At 40.3% G+C, this 22,621-nt stretch overlaps 1 protein-coding gene and 1 pseudogene across 14 annotated transcripts; one reads left to right on the forward strand and one right to left on the reverse strand.

Moving 5' to 3' along the window:
- Positions 1–654: 654 nt before the first annotated feature.
- Positions 655–20,856, reverse strand: IDH1 (isocitrate dehydrogenase (NADP(+)) 1). Of its 13 annotated transcripts, none has more exons than XM_081052587.1 (11): positions 20,728–20,846; positions 19,529–19,602; positions 19,261–19,378; positions 17,039–17,176; positions 12,833–13,124; positions 10,998–11,103; positions 9,427–9,604; positions 8,342–8,493; positions 5,581–5,721; positions 4,858–5,020; positions 655–3,265 (listed from the first exon to the last, which is right to left on the reverse strand). In XM_081052587.1, the coding sequence occupies exons 4-11, from the start codon at positions 17,158–17,160 to the stop codon at positions 3,175–3,177; spliced, it is 1,245 nt and encodes a 414-aa protein (XP_080908713.1). In that variant the 5' UTR covers positions 17,161–17,176; positions 19,261–19,378; positions 19,529–19,602; positions 20,728–20,846; the 3' UTR covers positions 655–3,174. The 13 variants fall into 13 exon arrangements, with proteins under 13 accessions (XP_080908713.1, XP_080908717.1, XP_080908715.1 ...); XM_081052591.1 differs by lacking the exon at positions 19,261–19,378 and adding an exon at positions 17,305–17,385 and having other exon boundaries at positions 20,728–20,834; XM_081052589.1 differs by having other exon boundaries at positions 20,663–20,815.
- LOC308499331 (small ribosomal subunit protein eS12-like) lies at positions 14,852–15,243 on the forward strand (annotated as a pseudogene). The gene has a single exon. The product of its transcript is annotated as a small ribosomal subunit protein eS12-like (transcript).
- Positions 20,857–22,621: the final 1,765 nt, after the last annotated feature.

The following is a 22,621-nucleotide window of genomic DNA, read 5'->3' on the forward strand; positions in this document are numbered from 1 at the left end:
ATGAGCAAAGCTAACTTCACCAATATCAGGACAATCCACCTTCATATCCTTTCCTCCTTTCCCCACTATTACACATCGAGAAGCATACCAAATCACGTTAGTAGTATTTCTGCCAAAAATAAAAAATGCAAAACTTGAATCTCATTGCAAGGAAACATCAGACAAACCCAAATCGAGGGACAAAATAATTAGCCTGTATTCTTCAAAAATGTCAAAGTCAAGAAAGACAAAGACTTAGGAATTATTTCAGACAAAAGAAGACTTCAGAGATATGACAACTAAATGCAATATACGATCCTGGATTGAATCTTGGAGAAGAAGCTGTAAGAATGACTGAAGCAGTTGTAATTTGAATAGGGACTATATTATATTGTATCAGTTAATTTCCTCATTTTGATAATTGCATTGTCGTTGTGTAAGGGAATGTGCTTGTTCTTCTTAGGAAATATACACTGGATTATTTAGAGGTAAAGGGGCACAATGTCTTCAAATTACTCTAAAATGGTTCAGGAAAAGAAAAACAAAAACCTGTGTGTGTAGATGGAGAGGAAGACAGAGAGAATATGATATTAACAAATGGTGCAAAAGTTAAAAATGGATAAAAGATTATGGGATTTCCTCATACTATTCTTTTTTTTAAAATTTATTTTTTTTAAATTAGTTTCAGGTGTACAAAGGAACGTAACAGCTAGACCCTCATACTAGTCTTAATACTTTTTCTGTAAGCTTAAAACATCAAAATTAAAAGTTACAAAATATACTACAGCATTTGCAAAATTCACCTCTGAGATACCATCCAAATTCAGAGTTGTTCAAGTTTCTTGTTCCAGGGGAATGAGCAAATGGGATGGTATACTTTCCCTAATATTAAAAATAGGGACTATGAAATAAAACCTTTAATAGCAGACAGGTGATAAAAGTACCTTTTTGTCAGTATTTATATAAATAGTCAAAGTATTCCTTAATATGTTTATATTAGTTTTTAATCCTCTCTTTAACAGGAAGAGACAAGATCCTTAAGTTGGAGGAAATTTTTGTTATATAAATATTCAAATGGAATATGGGAAATCACTTGTCAGGAGTATCTTAGGATTGTATGTATCAGGCAAGAATACAGAGGAGCTGTGATTGTAATTGCTAAGATTAAAATTTAAATATTTTCAGTTAAAAATTCCACTTAAGAAACAGTACTTGCAATTTAGAGAATTTCAAAGTCTAGAACTCTCGTCTTCTCTGCCCCTGGATTCAATATTATGCTAAGGAGCAGTCATTTTCCGGGTCAACAGTTCTGATCCTTATGCTGTTACAAAATAATCCATTAGTTTTGAGATGCATTGGTCAGCATCTATTCATTTGCTGATTGTTTTAGAACATGAACTGGTTCTTGGACAAATGTTAAATCTGATATTGGCGCAAGGCTTTGCGGCCACAAAAACTCATCTGATCAACTCCCAGGACATTTGTGAGAGCTGAAGGACCTACTTAAGATCATCCAATCCAATGCCATCATTCTGTTCCATGTGATGCTTTCTTCTTCCATCCAAACCCGAAAACGTGCAGGTATAGTAGAAAGAAACTTAGCTCAGCTATAAGGATTCCTGGGCTCGAGGCCAAAACAGCCACTGATGTATTATGTAAGCTTCATCAGAGATCCTCTCAATGCCTCAATTTCCTTCCCCATAGTACATTGCTAATGCTGGGATGTGGACCAGCCTTTCTCCAGGTGTGAGTTAGACACTTGGGAAACCTCTGACTGGTTACTTTCCCTCAATCCTGACATCTCCTGGGACCCACCAATCCCCATCCATTCAACTTTCATTGCTCAGGATCTACCCCATTCTCTCCATTCTCAGGGCCACTGTGAGTTCAGTTCAGATCTGTCATTTCCCAACCGAAATACTACAAGAGCCTCATGGTCTTCCTTCCTCATTGTGCCCACCACTCCCGCACTCCCTCCTTCCACTCCTATTCATTCTTCATAAAAGCTGCCCAGAGTGCAATGTTTTAAAATGAAATTATGATCACGCCCCTCCCATCTTAAGCCTTCAATAGCTCCCTATTAATTTACATGATAATCCCTAAACTCCTTACATGTGCACAGACTCATGCCTTAATAGTCTGTGGTTACCCCTTTTGTTCTCTTTCTTTGACCTGCTTTTCCTTTCACTGTAGGATCCTTATCTTTCTGTTTACTTATCCATTTTCCCCACAGTCAACTCCTTGAGGGCAGAGACGGTTCAAAATCAAATTCCTGTGGCTAGGACCTAGCATGGCGCCGGGCCACTAAAGTGCACTTGGTAAATAAATACTCAGATTTGTCATTAGCACTTAATTTTAATTAAAAGTAATAGTTTCAATGAAGAACAGGCTAGGATAGTGTTCAAAACCAACTTCTGAAAAGTCACGTTATATAAAGGAAATAAAATAGGCCAGCAGAAGTCCGCAAAAGGTGCAGCTTGTGTTATTGCACTTGGATGAAATATACTGTTCAGGGTAGCATAATCTTTAGGCCACACAAGGCCAGGAGAAGGGGACAAATACAGGGGAGAAACCCCCAGGGAGTATTTATCCTGGATTCCAAACTGTTTGTGGCCTCCAAAATCTTTAGCATTTTCGAAACATTCAATTAAGAGATCTTTACAAAAGTGACTGCTGTGTCTTCAACACGTTTTGGTTACAACCATACTCTTCATTCCAATTCACATGCAAGTTTAAGGTACAGCTTTACCTCACACAATGGGACACGTGTTACACCAAAACCACTCAGAGCCCCAGGCCATGGAAAGTGGGGAAGGGAGTGAATTTCTACTTTACGCAATTTTAGGGACCAATACCGTGGCTTAGTTTACCCTTTCAAGCATTCTTCATTTTGGTCATTTATGTTGATCGGAACATGAGAAAAAGTGACAGTAAGTACGAATCAGCACTAAAGTAATTCCTAAGCTACTATTAGAAAATAAAATAAAAATTTAAAAAGTCCCCAGCCACATTCACGAAGGTGGCATAACTGTATGTACAAGAAAAAGGCTGTAAACTTATAGAAAAGATAAACTCTGACTTCAAAACAAATTACAAAATGGATTTTGCCCTTATCCTTGAGTGTTATAGAGAAAAGTGTAAACCGGTGGCCCTAGTTACCAAAAATCACTTGTCCTTCTAGGCTGCGGAATGACCTTAAAGTTTGGCCTGAGCTAGTTTTATCTTCAAGTTTTCTCCGAGTTTGTCCATGAACTCAAACGTATTCAAGTAGTCAGAACGTTGCACACTGGTAAGAGGAGGAAAAAGAAAAAAAGGCAATTTAGTTTGTTTCTGATCTGTTAACAAGTAGACAGAGGAAAAGTTCTAGAAATGCTACATAAAGTAGCGTTCTATTTATTTCTAGAAGACAACTGATTAATGTGAACAAGCTACAAATGTATGGGTGAAGACTGTGCTCGAAGTTTAAGGGGCTGACCCAGGTGGCCTGCAGTGGAAGCCCAGCCACACACACATTCGCAGTAGATTCCTGGCCATGTAGTTTGGAGGGTGAAACTCTCACAAAGCTTTAGTTCAGACTAATGCTTGGGAGACTAAAACTATCCCACTTTATGTTCCTCCTTCTTAAAAAAATAACAAAACCTATTCAGTGTAAAACCATGCTTTTAACCCATATCCCCACAAATTGTCATGTCCTTAAATAAAGTTTTAATCATCTTATGTCTATCAGTGTCTTAAACAAACAAACAAAACCCAAAGGACAAGGAACTGGCTAACAATCCTGCTTATAACATAATTCAAATAGGTTGCAGTGTACCATATTGATAAAAACATCTCAGATGCTGTAATTCTTGTGGGAAATTAAGGAAAGAAAAATGTAGTGATTGAGTATATTCCCATTACTGGGGTAAACTGACCCTGAGATTTTTGAAGACACATAGCTGGGACATGGGATTAATGTTAAACTTTAGTGGTGCTTCTGGAGGTGAGAGTCATACTGTGTTTCCCCGAAAAGAAGACCTAGCTGGACCATCAGTTAGGTCTTAATATATTATATAAGACCGGGTCTTATATAATATAAGACCGGATATAATATAATATAATATAATAAATATAATATAATATAATGTAATATAATATAATATAAATATAAGACTGGGTCTTATATTAATTTTTGCTACAAAAGATGCATTAGAGCTGATGGTCCGGCTAGATCTTATTTTCAGGAAAACACGGTAGTAACCAACCCTGACTTTGAGGGTGGAGTTTGATTAGCAGTTATTCCATTTGGGACCAGGTTCTCAGAAAAATCCTGGGCAATACCTGGACCCTGGAATATCTCTGACTGCTGGTTACAACTTAAGGAAGGGACTGTGACAACTGGGAATCTAATACTTGTGTTGCTTACTTTTATCTGCAAATTGAAGAAAATTGGAATGGAATACCATAACCTTGGGGGTTCCTTTGTTTCTGTCTGTAATTTTCTTGTTAAATTAAATGGAATCTTGTCACCCAATGACTATCAACTAGATCAGGGATCAGCAAAGTACAGCTTGGCCCATGGACCCAATCCAGGCTGCAGTCTAGTTTTGTACATACTTTGACTGGAATGCTGCCACATCCATTAGTTTCTGGATCATCTACCCGTATGACAGTTTTCATGCTACAGAGACAAAGTTCAACAGTTGCCTAGTTTCAAAAGGGCTGTATATTCCACAAAGTCTGAAATGTTTATTATCTGGTAATTCATAGATCGCGTCTGCTGGCCCCTGAACTAGATGATGAATAACACTTCCTATACTTCCAAAAAGCACTGATGTTTCGAGCGCTGTGAGGACAAGTGGTAACTTGACCACAGAACTCACGGTATCTTATACTTACTTGGGTAAACCTTTAATACAAGCAGCCAAGTCTTTGGTCATGAAGCCAGCCTCAATGGTCTCAACACAGACGTCCTCCAAAGCCTTTGCAAAGAAGCCGAGCTCTTTATTGTTATCAAGCTTTGCTCTGTGGGCTAACCCTCTGGTCCAGGCAAAAATGGAAGCTAAAAGAGAAAGAAAAAAACACATGTCAATCATACCAGCTACAGATATTCCCAAATGTTTCAGTTCCCAAAAGCAGGTTTGCTTTTTTTTAGGTGACTGACTTCAGTACATACTATCCACATGCACTCTAAGTTTTAGGGGAGTTGGAAATATTTTACCAAATAGAGATTTTTCCCCTTGTTTATACTGGTCTCCCCTTCTCTTCTCAGGTGGTAATCTCTTTTTAACGTGCTGTCCTTGAAACCTGGTTAGAAGGATCTATCCATGTGGGTTTGAGATTCTTAGCCATATGTGACCTCTCACTGCACCAGAGGAAAACGGACAATGCTTGGTGATAACATTCTCTTCTGTAATATGCATTCTCCCACCACACGGAAAAACATATATTATGTATATTTTAAGAAGCATGTTCAAACAACTTTTCTTAGAATAAATCAGCCATTTGGTGTTAATTTTACCCATAAACTTTTGGATAGCCAAAGGAATATGTCTGAGTCCCTTTGGAGATCTTCACTCTCTGGTTGGAAATCAGTGTAGAAAGCAGCAAACACTATCTTACCAATGGGATTGGTGGACGTCTCCTGTCCCTTCTGGTACATGCGGTAGTGACGGGTTACAGTCCCATGGGCAGCCTCTGCTTCTACTGTCTTCCCATCTGGACAAATCAGCACACTGGTCATCATGCCAAGAGAGCCATAACCTACAAGTGATAGACCATGACATATCAGCTTCCACTGCACAAAGAGCATCAGGTCGCTCAGAGATGAAAGCAAAAGACTTCAACTTCACAGGTCTTGGTAAACAAAATAAACATGAGCATGTGCACTCATTGATAATACTGCCATTCAGAAAGCGGGATCCCTCCTTTCAGATCTCAGAGCCAGAGTCTGGAAAGGCTGCACTCTGCCGTCACTTTCCATGTGAGAGGCATCTGCTCCACGATGGAGGGCTCAGGGTCCGAGTGCCTGCATTCTACCCTAATTCTGTGACTTCCTAGCTATGGTGGCTCAGTTTTCTTACCTATAAAATGGGAGTAATAGAAACACCTACTAAATCAGGTTGTTGTGAGAATTAGACAAATATACATCTATTCACAAATAAATATGTAAAGTATATTCATATTTCTTAGCATAGTATCTGTTAGAGAAGAAGAGCTCAATACACTATTGTTACTGTTATGTGCAGATGCTTTACTGTTCTGGGAAAGTAAAAATGAATGGGTTGTCACCTGCCGTCAAGCTGCTCACAGACTCATTAGGACAGGTAAGAAAAAGCAGGTGAAAGACAGGATGGGATGGATCCAAGAACATCCCACTTGCCCTGCTCTCTTTAACAATTCTAGTCTGTACCAGTTTCCTAGTTAGAGAACCGCATTACAACTTTTAAGTCTGTACAATTGATTTTTTTCTTCTTTTATTCCCTCTTTTACATTTGTATTCAAAGAATCCTTTTCTCCGTTTTTGCTGTTCCCAACAGCACCTCTGGAGTTCATGCAAATTTATAATAGGCTGCTACTTTTGTTTTTTGTTTTTTATGTCTGAGAGTAAGTAAATAAGCAGTACACATATTTTTAAACACATCTTCGAATATAGTTAGAAATTTCTCCATGGGGTTTCTAGTTCCCTTCGTATGATTGAATCGGTCTGAGGCTTTAACACAAGTGTAAGACCATCTCTATGGTGCATTTGTCTGTCTATTAATATTACGAAACACTAGTTGGTACCACTGTCAAAACAGAAGAAATAAATGCAGTGTTTGGTGTGAGTCCAAAGCAGTTCCTGCCTCTAGAGAAAGAAGAATACTGTAAGGACAGCTCTGCTGCCTTTAATCTGCTCAGCTGCCAGGAGGTCACATTTCTGTACAGGCTCTGCCCAGACCGCCTAGATTCCAGGTATCTTATCAGTGTGCTATTGGACCCTGCACCTCAGAACTCCTATTTTGAAGTCCTCTGTGCCTCGATAACTGGACATTTACATCTGAAATATCCCTCCACATACTCTCTTCTTGTTGCCATGAGGACATTTAGAAACAGTGGAATGACTGGGGTCCCTTTCTAAGAACTCTGATTATAAGGAAGTTCCCCTCATCCACATGGAGTCACCAGCAGGCAACACTCCTTCCTCCACTGTATTGCGAGGATTTACAGAGTTGTGCAACTCATTTATCTGACATAAACATTATCTTTAACCAGTTGAGCTACTGATTTTCAAGCTGATAGGAGATGCTTAACTTTCCATAAGAGAAAGAAAAAGCAGTACTTCCTGGGGAAAAGCAAACATGATTAAAGTTAACACAAACATTCATCAGTGGAGTTTCAAGTTGACGCAGCTGCCATGGGTAACCAAAATGGAAGAGTAACTCAGTGTTGAGGAAATCAGGGAGAGTTTCTGTTGATTACTCCAGACATGAAGCTTCTGGTTTCTGAATTTCTGTCAATAGCCCTGGGCTTCTTTGCTCAACTCCTTTGTACTTAAAGATAAGCAGTGAATACCTGTGTTTCATAAGGCACCAGAATAGCCTCCAGGGATGGCAGAAAGGGCATGAGTAGGGTTTCCGGGCGGGAATTCCTACCCGTTCTCGGGAATTCTTTTTCACTTTTTGGTTTCCGAATCCCGAAAAAATTTGGTCAGGAAATCGGGGAAAATTGGCTCCTTGAACCCAGGTGGTTGGTAGTACCGGCCATCACTTTGTGGAAACGATTCATGGTGGAGAACAAAAAACAGTTTATATCTCGGGATTTGGGAATGGGAAAGTGGAAAAAATTCCTGAGGACAGGAGGGAATTCCCGCCCAGAAAAATTGCCGCCGGGAAACCCTAGGCATGAGTGGTACCCATTGTCAGATGGATGACCTCTTAGAGAGAGCCGCCCTGGTTATTAGACAGCCCAGGCCTCTCACTTTGCCTCTTCCTTACCCGAGTTACCTCCTTTTTCACATTCTCATCAGAGGAAAAATAAAGGCAGGAAAAAGGAGTGATTTTCAGATTATGCACTTGGGCTGCCTGCTGGCGGCACTGAACCTTCAAGTGGAGGAAAAGGCTGAGAGAGAAAACTGTGTTCACAAATCTAAGTCTAGAGCCAAGAGTCTCAACCCACTGAGTAACTTTCCTGTGCGTCTGTGAGTAGCTGCTTCCCCAGTCGAGCTTCATTTCATCTGTTAGTTCAGGAGATGGACCTAGATGCCTTGCAGCGCTAACCGTTCCTGACGTTTACAAAAAAGGGCTGCAGAAGCCCCCTTCCGTTATAACCCGGAGAACTACTGTGGCATGACCGACCTGCCACAGGCCGAGCTCCATCTCTGCTGGGTCCTTCAACTCCTTACCTTGGGCCACGGAGTCCGACTGTACATCACCATCATAGTTCTTACAGGCCCAGATGAAGCCTCCTTCTGATTTCATAGCTTGGGCCACCATGTCGTCAATGAGCCTATGCTCATACCATATGTTCTGGGCTTCAAACTTTGACTTGTACTGCCTAAGAACCAGCAGAGAAAAGAATAAAAAAAAGGAGGAAATCGGTTTTAAGGATACCATCTGCTTCTCTAAAGGGTTAGAGGGGTGGGGCTGAAAGCAGCACTTTTTTGCAAAAGCAATACAAACTTGGGAATCTGAAAGACATGGGCTCAAATCACTGCCCAATCTTTTTCTAGCTGTGAAGGCTCAATGTCCCCATCTACAAGGGCGATTTCACCTTCTTTGCAGAGATGTGAGAATTAAGGCAAACAGTAGTGTTCCAAGCACTACTTTTACAATTTTTAATACACTATGGATCAGATTCTTAAGATTCAGCTTACTTTAAGAATGTACTGAGGGGAAAAAGACAATTCTACGCCTGGATATAATTTAGCAAACTAGGACAGCTTCTAGGCTTGGTATAGATGGGTAGTGGGAAGAGGAATTAAAATGTCTCATGAAAGACAACTAAACTCTGTGTCGTGGCCTGAACACTTGCACCTGAAAGGGAGTTATACCATCTTAAAGTTTAACATATTCTCACATGTTGTTGAATCTGAAGTTGTTATAAATGTAGACTTCAGTTCAAGTGACTACAGCAAAACAGAGTTTTAAATCCTAACAATGGGCTTCAGAAAGAAAGAAAACGGGCCCAACTCAGAAACACATATACCTGAAAAATCGTAACTTCCTATCACTAACAGGATACCTTTATTCAAACATTAAAACAATTCTGGCTCTGAAAAAAAATAAATGTGGGACCCTTCTTTGAGAACACATTTACCTCCGAAAAGCAACTTAGACTGATTTTGTTTCACTCCTGTTACATCAAGTTTTGCCCTTGTCTTTAAGGGATAGTGATTGCTTTTCACTCCATTTGTCCCAGGATCAATTCTATATTATATATGTCAGCTTACTTGAGAAAAAAGAAAAAGGAAAAAAGAACTATAGTTACTTGTCATATATGTCCTGAAAGATGTCTTTAAAACGTCCATCGTATTTCTTCAGAATAGTGTTTTTGGTGCTCAGATACAAAGGCCAACTCTTAGACAGAGCCATCTGGAAAGAACTGTGTGCAAATTCTTCAATTGACTTATCTTGATTGTACATCCCCATGGCAACACCACCTCTCTCTGTAGGGGAACACAGATGGGAGAAAAAAGGAGAAAAGTAAATGGGATACAGTTGTAAGAAATTTAAATCAGTCTACCACCAAAACACCCAATTCTTAGCTCCCATATCTGAGCTCAGGCTTCAAAAAGTCCCAGCCAAGTTTCCAACTTGAATATTCCATAAGTTCCTATGGCACATAGCAGGAGGAAAGTCAGTTCTACATAAGGACATTCTAACTTATTTTGAAAGGGAAAATGAGAAATGAGAAAAACATGGTCTTTAGGATCCTGAAGATACTGAAATACCGAAAGCTACAGATATGAACCAGAAATACGCAAGAAAGGGCAAATGATTTTGAAACTGTCTTTTCATACTTTTAAAACTTCAAACATGTATTTCAAACTCTTAAGTGTGCACTTAACTCTCAGCCAGAAAGTGAAAATTCTCCTAATTCCCGAGAGGATACTGACAGTTCATACTGTCATTAGTAGAAATAATTATACTACATGTAATCACTGGTGTTTCACAACTCTTATTAGTTGAACTCTGTTGTTACTGAAAGATAGAACTTGAATCTATGCTAGTGTCCAGGGCCAATGTGGGCTCAGACTGTGAAAGGTGCTAAAACTGGCAGAATTAGATTCCATTAAAATTCTGCTGATGAGAGCGGAAGGAAAACAAAAGCTAAATAACTTTTGAGATTTTTTTTGTTTTTTTTTAACTTTTGAGATTTTGATTGAGTGCTTTTAATAGCTTCAATAGTGGAGAAAGAGGGTACTGTTTTGTCAACAACTTTTAGGTGGAATTTGCCATTATGAACCTTTGAAGCAGCAGGATGGTGAACAAGAATATAGGCAAAAAACAAATGTTCCACTTCCACAGAATACTCAGATGGGCAAGAAGAAAATTTCTGCAAATATGTAACACAACCATTTTTGTATACATAGGGTAGGACTACATGACAGGTAATTTGGGATTATTAACGTTTAATTTATATAATTCATGCACAACAGAGTCCCACCAACCTTCCCTTTGTGTTTTAAGAGAAATGCCTAATTATCTACTTGTCTTTGCCTATATGCACTTCCAATTAAGTGGCTAATTCCTTTTGTGCCTTTATCCGTGCCACAAGCAGGCATAGAAGCCAATTACTATTTTAGATTTTGGGTTCCATAGAAATGTGGATTCAAGTGGTACTTTTAGGCAGCTACACAACTAACTTTAAACCACCAGAAACAATGCTGTTTAAATGATCTGTAAAAAAAATGATCATTGGGGTGGTCGGTTAGCTCAGTTGGTTAGAGCATGGTGCTAATAACACCAAGGTGGCCAGTTTGATCCCCACATGGGCCACTGTGAGCTGCGCCCTCCATAAAAAAAAAAAAAAAATCACGATAGACTTTAATTACATACCTTCAAAATTATGTACCAGATATGTCTTTTTTGGGGATCCATCACTTGGCGTGTAGGTTATCTCTACTTTTCCAGGACCAGGAACAACAAAATCAGTTGCTCTGTACTGTGTATGAGTGAGGGGAGGTATAAAGAAAAAAAAAACCAACCAAACATTTTAACAGGAATTACAAGGAAAAAAGAACCATAGAATATAGAGCTGGAAGACACCTAGACAAATAGAGCAGTGTAGCTCAACCTCATTTTATTTTGGAGATGGGGATGAAGACGTCCAGAGATCCCCAAAGCTAGTTAGTGGTAGTGTACATTAAAATTCAGTATTTATTGGGTGCCATCATGCACAGGGCAGTGTTTTGAGTACTGATATGGAGAGAAGAGAGTATTGGAATGCTCATGACCTAACAAAGACATACTTTCGGAGTCAGGTACCAGCAGATACCAGCCATACCTATTTGTTCGTATAGAGTAATACTAAGGACAGCTGATAAAAGAGCTGTCAGATAATGACAAAGGTTCAATATCTATTCTATGCAGAACATTTCTGACATATGAAATACTTTACTATGGATGGTAATTCATTCCCATTTCTCAGAAGAAAGAAACCAAGGCACCAAAGCACCACGGATGCTTTATAGAGGTTTATGCACATTTAAGTGATCAGGGATTCACCCTGAGGTTTGGAATCTGCAATCTGGATTTTAATGACTAGAACGACCATTCTTTCAAGTGTCTGATAACGAAATAACAAAAAAAAAGAAAAAGAACAAAAATGAAAACACTGACCTCATAAGAACTTCGAGTGGTGTCCCCAGATTAGTGAGTCTGTACTACTCCCATTGACATCCCTTTCCTGGGCCTCTGGGAGGTAATATGTAAAGGGACTGGCCAGGATGAAGGGACAGTATGAGCTACAGATTAGAACTAAATAAAACTATCCTTCAAGGACTGACCGGCTGACCTTGTCCCTAGAAACAGATGGTGGTCTGCGCTGGTCAGATTGTTCTTAAAGATAGCTACATCAAAACCTCTGGATTTCCAAATTAGGGACTCTTGTTTTTAAGGATCTTTTCAGACATACACTGCTTTGTACGAAAGTCTGAAACCTCGGTTTCAACATGAAATTTTGATTTTGTTTAGTTGGCAGTTTTTGTGTTTAATTTGGCAGCCAGCCTACTTGTACAGAAGTACAGAAAGTATACTTTCTTTTCCAAGCAGGGAAGAAATACTTTAAAGAGACTGCTTTCAACTACTGAGTGAGTTTTTCCTTTTGTGTATAAGATGGTCATGTTTAATATAATCTTTTGTGGTTCTTAGTGCTGTCTGCACATTGGAATCACCCGGACAGCTTTTAAAATGCCTGAATCCCACAGAACTTGGATTCAGCTGGTATAGAGTGGGTCTCAGGCATTGGAATTAAAACAAACAAGAACTATTTTTAAAAAGCAAAACAAAACAAATACCAAAAACCTATAAAGGGACCCTTTTATATCAAGGGTTGAGAACCACTGATTTGGTTGGACCACAGAAAATTATCTATTCAAAAATATCGGTATCATATGTTTAACCTAATAAAAAGATAAATGAAGAAAACAACATGTCTGAAAAAAATCATTTGTGTTGAGATGGGTGCCTATCTCTAAGTTTTCCTGCATTTACTTTTATCTAAATGTGCATAAATATACAGATATACATATATGCATTTCTCAATTGTGCGCTTTGTTAAATGGGAGTAGACACCAAAAGATAAGAATAAAACACATATATATCAGAATTGATGGGCATCCAACGGCCATGAAAAAAAGAATATAAAATCAAATTATGCCAACATGACTTACTTGATCCCCATAAGCATGGCGACCTATGATGATGGGTTTTACCCATCCGCTCACAAGCCGGGGGATATTTTTGCAGATAATAGCTTCCCTGAAGACAGTACCACCCAGAATATTTCGGATGGTGCCATTCGGCGACTTCCACATTTGTTTCAACTTGAACTCCTCAACCCTCTTCTCATCGGGGGTGATGGTAGCACACTTGATACCAACATTGTACTTCTTTATAGCTTCTGCAGCGTCCTTGGTGACCTGGTCATTGGTGGCATCACGATTCTCTATGCCTAAGTCATAGCTGGGAGGGAAAAATCATAAGTAGAACATTCCAGATAAACTGACAGGAGATTGAGGGTGCTACCATTCTATCTCTGCATGGTGATGGCATGCAGAGCTCGCCTTGCAGAAAGTGAAGCCTCTAAACATATTAGGTTGGTGCAAAAGTAATTGTGGTTTTGCACTTACTTTTGCACCAACCTAATAAATCTCCCAAGTTTCAGCATTAGTGCACCCTAGACACAAAAGATGGCTGACAACTGAAAAAGCATTAAGAGAGGCTGGACTGCTAGGTCACAGCTCCTCGTGTGGCAGCGGGAAGCTGTCTAGCAGGAACTGAATGGAAACCGTCCTGTTCTGCTCTTTTGCCTGCTTTCACCAAATAGGGGCAGTAACAGCACTGAAACAACCCTTTTGCGGACTTCCTTCTACACAATTAGCATAAAAATGCAAGCTTAAGCACCACCTTATTTTTTCCTTAGTAAATATTATGCTCTAAAAATAAAGCTGTCAGAGGATTTAAAGAATTTTTTTGGTATTTTGTCATTAGAATAGTGGGCGCTATAGATGTGATAGTCAGTGCCCAAAATGCTAATGACTCCTTGGTAAATGCCAGTTACCATGTTTCCTCGAAAGTAAGACCTAGCCGGACAATCAGCTCTAATGAGTCTTTTGGAGCAAAAACTAATGCAAGACCTGGTCTTATATTACTACAAGACTAAGTCTTAGATAATATAATATAACATGTCTTATTTTACTATAAGACTAAGTCTTATACAACATAATATAATACTAGGTCTTGTATTACTCTTTGCTCCAAAAGAAGCATTAGAGCTGATTGTCCGGTTAGGTCTTATTTTGGGGGAAACACGGTAGTCATATGATGAACCTTACCCTAATTCGTGGGCAAGTCTCTGTTCTGGAAACAAGCCTGCAGTTCTAGTTTATTGACTAAGTAATGGAATCAGACGGTTTTACATACCCCAGAGAGTTTTAGCTTAATACATACCAATGCCCAGACTGCAAGTTATTCAGAGCTGAAAAGAATGTTGGTTGTTCGACGGAGCATAGACACTGATTATAAAGCTTTATGTAAAATATGAAATAGTTTGTTGAAAATAGGGAAACAAAACAGTCATGTGAGAATTTATTTTGTTCTCCAAGTTTTTAAAAAAGTTTTTCAGCTTTCAAAACTTGTTGGACCATGAAGCTTCTAGATATCTTTTCAGTTTTAGTATTTTCCTGTCTTTAGCTATCCCAACTCATGATGCAAACGCAAAGGTAGCAATCTCCATCTATTTCCAAATAAAAATAATTTCAGACTGCTTTGACCTTAAATAATTCACATAAGTGAAATAAAGCCACTGGCTATCTTATCTTCTGGCATAGAAAATGCTGAGCATCTACAAATGTCTATTCCTAATTCAAACAAGAAGTGTGGTCAGCAGTTTTCATGTTCATAGGAACCATCTGTCATCAGAAGAACCTCCCAGCAAATTAGTGGATTTTTTGCACTCTTAACATTTCTAATAGGAAAGACTGAACACATAGCTGGACCACTGTCCAGCCTGCAGAAAACAAAACAAATGAATTGCTTCACCTCCCTCAAAAAGAATCAGTCATATAATAGTAATTTTGAAATTACCGACTTAAAATTTGTCTGAGCTCTTTCCCTGCCGCCACAGAGTAGCGTGGAAGCAGAGAGGCTTGGTTACATTCAAGATTCAGGTCCATCTGTAACCCATTGCCATGTCCAAGGAAGGCACTGCTGCTGGAGGTGTAATGGATGTTAATACTGCTTTACAAGAGGCACTGAAGACCGCCCTCATCCACGAGGAAATAGCACGTGGAATTCACGAAGCTGCCAAAACCTTAGGCCAAGCCCATCTTTGGGTGCTTGCATTCAACTGCGATGAACCTACATCTGTATGTCAAGTTGGTGGAGGCCCTCTATGCTGAACACCAAATTAACCTAATTAAGGTTGATGACAACAAGAAGCCAGGGGATTGGGTCGGCCTCTGTAAAATCTACAGAGGGAAAGCCCCATGAAGTGGTTGGTTGCAGTTGTGTGGTGGTTAAGGATTGGCAAAGAGCCTCAGGCCAAAGATAACATCAGGAGGACTTCCCATGCAAGAAATGAACACATAAACTTGGTTTTGTTTTTCAAAAAAGAAAAGAAAAGGAAACAAACAAACAAAAAAACAATTTGTTTGAGCCTCCAAAAATTCTTTGGTCTGTAGTTAGTGATTCTTTTCCTTTTAAGCCTAAAAGACTGTCCTTTAAAACTACTTACGTCTGAAAGCATCTTTGCAACTATTCTACTGCCAAGAACTCTGGCTATTCATCTATTGCCATGTAAAGTTCTGAAACAGGGGAGTGCTTATAAAATGCTTTGGTAACCCACTTGGATGATGTTTTTTTTACGCTTTATTTCCTATATGCACACGTTTGGTTGACCTCTGTAGGTATTTATTTGCTCCTTCTCATGGTTGCACTATAGACATTATCAACAGCTTAGGCTTAGAATAATTTAAAAATCTACACCCAAGCAAAATAACAGGTCCTTAAATACAGGGCAAAGACTCAAGTCTTTAGGACACAAATGATTTAAGGGAACTTCAACTGAAAGGTGAAGGTTGTATTAAATTACTTCAAGGGTTCTTTCTGTACTGTATGAAAAGAGCAAAAGGCAAGAAATAAAAAGGGGAAAAGGTCCATTGACTAGTTAAGTACAGGGATAGAAAAATAGAGCTTGAAAGGACAAAACTGTTAACTATGGTTACTTTACTGTTTAACAGAGGATGTACCTCTATTATTTTCCCTTCCACAAACATCTGTGCTACTCTTGGCCACCGATTTATTACAAATAAAACTTTGAAAGGAAACAGAGGCTTGGAAAGACCTGAAAATCATGTTTCCATCACACACTTCTTGTCTTCTGAACAGTTAAGTCCAGTTTTTTTAACAAGACTAAATTTAAAATGGAAGGTTCACGTGCATATATTTAGGTACTCTCCCCCACGAGCTTTATTCACAAGATACAGCTACATCTATGTAAAAAAGCTAGTTATACCTTGAAATCACGTGGATTGCTACGTATTGTAGTCACGTACCACATATACAACATAAGATTAGAATGGAGCTGAAAAATTCCTATCACCTTCTAAGCCCTTGTAGCTCAACCCATTACATAAATCCTTAACCATTGTCCTACAATTGCCTATGGTATTCAGTAGATGCTTGTAGCGTAGGAGCTGAAGGGGAACAGAATTTGTCACCTAAAATATGCCTCTTTGGCATTAGGATTATTTTAGGCTGGATAATTTTAAGAAACAGCAAACATGGGAGAAGCTCTGAAAACCAAGTAGAAATTACCCTTTGTAAAAGGTATTTACATTTAAAAGGGAAACCTCCACTTGTAAGGGCTTCTCCCCCGGTGTACCAGGAAGAGGGGGATTACTTGATCTCTAGAAATTTACCAGTACAGAAGAGGAAGACTTAAATAGACCTAACACCTTACCCTTATTTACAGTGCTTTACCTGGTAAACTCCCATAACTGATGCCCCCAATTCCCAGGATCTTTTGTCTTCAGTTGAAGATAGTTTTTAAGGTGGTGGCTTCAGCCACTTTGGTGAGTTACTCAGTTTTCCTGGGTTGCTCCCATGTATACAGGAGGTATACATATTATTGAACTTTCGTTTGTTTTCCTCCTGTTCATCTGTCTTTTATTACAGGGATGTCTCAGCCAAGAATCCAGAAGGGTAGAGGGAAAATTATTTTTCCTTCCCTACAGAGCTATACAGGCTGTGTAGTAGGCTATCTAGGTTTGTGTAAGTATCTTCTATGATGTTTGCACAACAACAAAATTGCCTAAGGATGCATGTCTCAGAATGTTTCCCTGTCGTTAAGCTGTACATGACTATAATTGATTTACCTGTGCAGGTCCAATTCCACATAAGGAAAAATGAGTTTTTCTTTAATCAACTCCCAAATGATTCGCGTCATTTCATCTCCTTGCATCTCTACCACAGAACCGCCATGGATTTTTTGAGACATTTTGAATTCAATAAACCTTTAAAAAGAAAAAAAAGATAACATACGTCATTGCAGTATAAAAACAAAATATAATTTAGTAACTATTAACAGAACAATTCATAATATCACGACCGCATAAAACCTAGTAATAACCATTACATTTACCAGTAGAGTTGAGCACGTTCTCTCTATAAAGCATTGTATTACACGCTTTGTGTGTGGTTTGAATAAACCCTCACAACAGCCCTGAAAGATGGAAATTATTTTCCTATGTAAGTTTGATAAAAGAAAAATAGCTTTTCCAAGGCCACCTGGCTGGAGCATAGGGGAGCCTGACCCTGTAAACGTGCCCTTAATAATGTAATCATTCTTGACTGTTGGTTTGTCTTATAAAATTATTTCCACAATCTCATGCTTACTTGAACACTCCTATCCAACTTCTCATTTTACTGGGCCCTTGAGATGAGCACATGTTGAGTGCTAATATGTCCCCTCTTTGAAGAGGCTCTTTTGGTTAAAATAACTACCCTTGAAGAGATTCAGCAAGTATTTGTGACTCATCCTCAAGAACTTTAAGTCTGAAAGTGAAAGATGAAGAATTCCTGGTGGAACTGTTTTCCTGGAGACAATAATGGATACTGGGGATGTCGCGCTAAATAGAAAAGTGATTTCTCAATGAGAGAAATCTGTACAGGAATTTCCTATGCCACTGCTCAGGACCCAAGCATGTCCAGTATCCCACCCCATTCCTGCCCTTTTCTTCTGGCTGTTCATGGATAAAGGTAAGCTGCCAGTGTGTGGCAACGGGGAAGCAGAAGGGTTCTGGGAAGAGATGTCATTTTGAGGAACTGAATGTGAGGGTAGCAAATACAAATACAAATCCATCTGATTCCCAGAAAGGGCAGGGGTGCTCCCTTTGGAGGAACCGAAATTATGAGGCTTAAAGAAAGGCCATGTTCTTGTCCTATGTGTGTTCCTTGAGAGGCTGAGGAAGCCCTGAGTCTGCGAAAGATATTTGTTCCCTTTCATTAATGCTCTAATGGGCACTCCCTCCCCAAACCCCTGCAAACACAACTGCAAATTGCTTTTATCCCCTTAAGTTACAGCTGAGGACTGGAAAAGTCAGGAGAACAGACATAAAAAATTATGAGGTAAGAGGCCTGTAAACAGTCCTCTTGAAAAGTGGAGTTAAAGTAATTTGGCCTACAAATTAAAAAAATGTAATGATCAGTAGACTGTAAGCAGCAGTTCCTTGTGACAAGCCAGGATGTGTTTCTCACCCCAGGCTCATTTTCACTTCCTAAATCTGCAATTCTAGAATCCTGTTTATTAGTGTTTAGGAAGTTCTCTAGACCACTACTGGGGAACCATCTGGAACTCAACTACAATAAAAAAAGATGAATAAACTGGTGTGGATCCCATTTGTAAATGGGAATTACAAATTCCATTTGTAATCTCAAGTATGATTTACAGTATAGCTTAAAGTATATGATTCAGGCACACTGATCCCACTGTCACATCTGTCCTTGTATTTAAAACAAGTCAAAACAAAAAGGAGGCAGTAAACTCATCTTGGATTTAATATTACATTTTCATGGCCATATCCGTATAAAGTATTATGCAAGAGTTATGACTTGGCTATTTTTCCTTGATGACAAATACGGTTAACAGAAGGTCACACACACCATACTTGAAATTTCAATACTGATAGCATTTTAAATTCCTTTTCAGTTGAACATTTTGTCCAGTAATCTTTCTATATAATGCATACCTGAAATATTTCAGGTTTTTCTCACATTACTTAACTAAAATTTTACCACCTGTTAAACAAGAGAAGCTTTATTGTAGACCCTGGCTTACTACAATGTAGGACATTATTTTATTTCTTTTAGATTTGAATTCCATGAGATTGAATTTAGGCTCCACTTATTTCACTTCTCTACCCTTGCCCCTCAGATTTTCAATCTCCACCAAAACCCCAACTTCAGAACGAAGGCCTTTTCCAACAGACCAGTTCACTTAGTATAAAAGCAGCCGAATTCCAATCTCCCGACACATTTGCGCAATTCCAGAAAATAAATCTGGACTATTACAGAGTAGTTTAAGAAAACTACCGCTTACCCTACTTAATGTTTTCATCAACTCCAAATTTTTATCCATTTTTTTTTCTTCAGCTGCTTTCATGAACCAGAAATTATTCTGGGAAAAAAAAATCGTCCCCTGCAGAGAAGACACTAGACTGAGAGAAACAAGGAAGCAGTTGTAATTTATTGTTGGAAATATTCCTGACTCATTCCCTTGCAGTGCTTCCGCCTACTTCTAAGACCAATTAAACGAAGTATTGTCATATCAAAGAAAATACAGAAGGGGAGAAATTGCTAATTCTTACCTTTACAGTGAGTCAACTTATAATCACTCCAAATCCTCTTAATCTTGCAGGCTCAGCCGAGTTTAGTTTATGTCCTTAACAAACAAACAAACAAAACAAAACAAACAGGGAATAGAAAGACAACATACAATTCGCTCACGTCAGGATTTAGACAGCCGGGTTTATCTCGTTTAAAGTACAGTGCTGAGTGCACCCACAGGGGCAAAGGGCAGTTTTAGGTCCGTAGGCACCTTGCAACTAAAGATTAGGGGGGAACCAATATCTGTGCCTGCACACACTGGATGGTGCGTCCCCGGTTCGTCCTCCGTTACCTGGTTTTGGGGTTTGCACGTCCTTAGGTGAGGCTGTGACCAGCAGGGTCTTGGCCTGCATACGTCCTTGTGGCACTTGTGTAAGAAGGTTGCAACCGAAGCTGGCTCTATTCCTCCTTCCAGGTTCCCAGGCCCGCCCCTTCCCTCTCTAGTACCGAACCTTTAAACCCCTGGCGCTGGGAGCCAGCCAGGAAACGCCTCCTCTAGAACTCGAAATCCCCGCAGAGGTGGTGGTGTCTCCCCCACCTCCTACCCCGCTCCTGTTGCAATCTGGTGGCCTAGCGGACACCCCTCAGAGCTGGAGCACCGCCCCCTACACGCCCACCAGGCGGACGCAGCCACCGTGCCGCACCCCCAGTCCCTGCAGCCTGAGTTCGCTGCACACGCCCAGGGCCTCGACTTCTGCCTTTTTTTGCATTTAGCTCTCCACTGCCGCCCGTTTTCTTCCCTCTAAATCCAAGACTTAGGCTTCCACGTGTCCTTGCAACTGCCCACCGCTCGATTTTTCTTTCTGCATGCTGATCTGAGCTTCTATTTGTCACTGTTTGCAACCTCACGCCGCCCAATATCACCCTCTGGTGCCCAAGAGCGGGCCTTCTACACATCCAGGCATCTAGCACCCTCCTCCTCCCTATTTCCCTTTCCCACGTGCAATAACCTGGATTTTTTCCCGCTTCCTTGCGACCAGAACTCGCCGCTAAGTTCCTCCCTCCATACCCAAGATCTAAGCTTTCTTTCTTTTTCCCATTCCAGTCGTTGGCGGACGCAAATCCTTTCCAAAAGCCAGGGGTCGGCCGGGGCCGCCCTCGCAGCCTGCGGTTACCTGCAGGGGAAGGTACAACGACGATGAGGCAGGGGAGCCACAGCCACTCAAAAGCTCAAACTTACAAGCGCACACGCTGGCAATCCCAGCTGGCTCCCAGCTGTTTCAGCGTCTGACACCAGCTCCGCAGAAAGCCACAGACCGGCAGGCGGGGTAGGCTTTTCCTCTTCCCGGCTTTTGTCCCCTCCCGGCCCGGCCCCCTCAGCCCACCTCCCGGAGCCCCGCCCCCGCCACGCCGCCAATCGCCGAGCATCGACCTCTCCGAAGTGGGCGGGGCAAGGGGGCTAAGGGTCCGTCCCGAAAGTAGCGGGCAAATCCGCGGTATAGCCTTCCCTGGGCTGGAGGTGGGGAGAAGGCCGGCAGCGCCCCCTAAATCCCGCAATGTATTTTCCTGGTGGAAGGACGTGAATGCCACCTACAGGCCGGAGAGCAGGGCGCTCTGGCGATGGTATTCTGAGGCCCACGCAGCCAAAAGGCAAACCTGCTAACAATCTGTTAACAACGCTGAGGGTCCAGGTCCGCAGTAAAGGCAAACCGGGAGACAGAGCGCCTGGACCCGTCCCCTTCAGGGCACTTCCAGATGTGCGTTAATCTGGAACCGCCTTTAGCTGGAGGAACTGTGCTCCAGACCAGGAGCACAGGGTCGCCTTGGGCGGGGGGTGTTGTCGGGGGGCGGGAGGAGCCTTCTCGGTGCCCAGCTAGAATGCAAAGGATTGAACAGTTAACACAAGTAGACATGCCACAGTAAATACTCTCCATCACTATCAATGATTAGGTCTTTAGAAGCGTCTGTACCTAGTACATAGTAGTCCCCCCCTTCAATGAGATTTCGCTTTGGGTGCTTTCAGTTACCTGTGATCAACTGCAGTCTGAAAACATTACATGGAAAATTCCAGAAAAACACAATCAATGAGTTTTAAATTGTGTACTATTCTGAGTAGCCTGATGAACTCTCCAGACTTACTGCTCTGTCCCACCCGAGAGGTGAATCATATCTTTGTCCAGCATTTACATGCTGCTCCCTTAGTCACTTAGTAGCCTGCCGGCTCAGTTATTAGATCAACTATCTGATATTGCAGCATTCCCTGTATTCAAGCAACCCTTATTTTAGTTAACAATGCCCTCAAACTATTTACATAACTTTTATTACAGTATATTGTTGTAATTGTTCTATTTTATCATGTTGTTAATCTCTTACTGTGCCTAATTTATAAATTAAACTTTATCATAGATAGGTATGTATTGTCAAAACAGTTTAATACCATCTAAGGTTTCAGCCATCCAGAGGGGGTCTTGGAATGTATTTTCTCTCCCCCTATAAGGGGGGACTACTGTAGTTCCAATTACTACCATAAATAAACCTTATCTTTATTGCATTAGAAGATAAAGGTAATGAGGAGATTATTATCTGGATTCCACAGAAGCTGGACTAGAGATGTGAAGCTTGAGAAAACAGTGGATTTAAAAACAGTTTCTGACCCCTGAAAGGAATTATTTTTTGTGTATTCCTTACTCTTGAGAATATGAGGGGAAAACAATATTTTAGATAGTGATGTGTAGGATGATAGTATGCTTGTATGTTCCTGTCCGGGACTTAATGTCCCCAAATAATTATTTTAAAAAATTATCTCTAGCATCGGTAGCCTCGGATTATTACAATTACTCTTTGAAGATCAAGTGATATGAAAGTCACTATGCAAGGTGCATTTTTGACACTAGAGGGCACTGGTATTTTTCCTAAAAGATAAGGAAGAAAGAATACACAGGTATTGGGCTTGTTGGTTTTTGAGGTGGATTAACAGAAAGTAGCTATGAACTCCATATATTCCTGTAGAAATGATTATAGAGATGTATGAGCTTGTATTTCATCTCGAATCTGAGGCTCAAAGCCAACTGAGATTGTAAATTTACTCCATCTTATATTGGGGTTCACAGTTTTTATTACTTTTTTCCCTTTAC

The sequence above is a fragment of the Rhinolophus hipposideros genome, assembly GCF_964194185.1.
Source record: "Rhinolophus hipposideros genome assembly, chromosome: 6".
NCBI lineage: Eukaryota > Metazoa > Chordata > Mammalia > Chiroptera > Rhinolophidae > Rhinolophus > Rhinolophus hipposideros.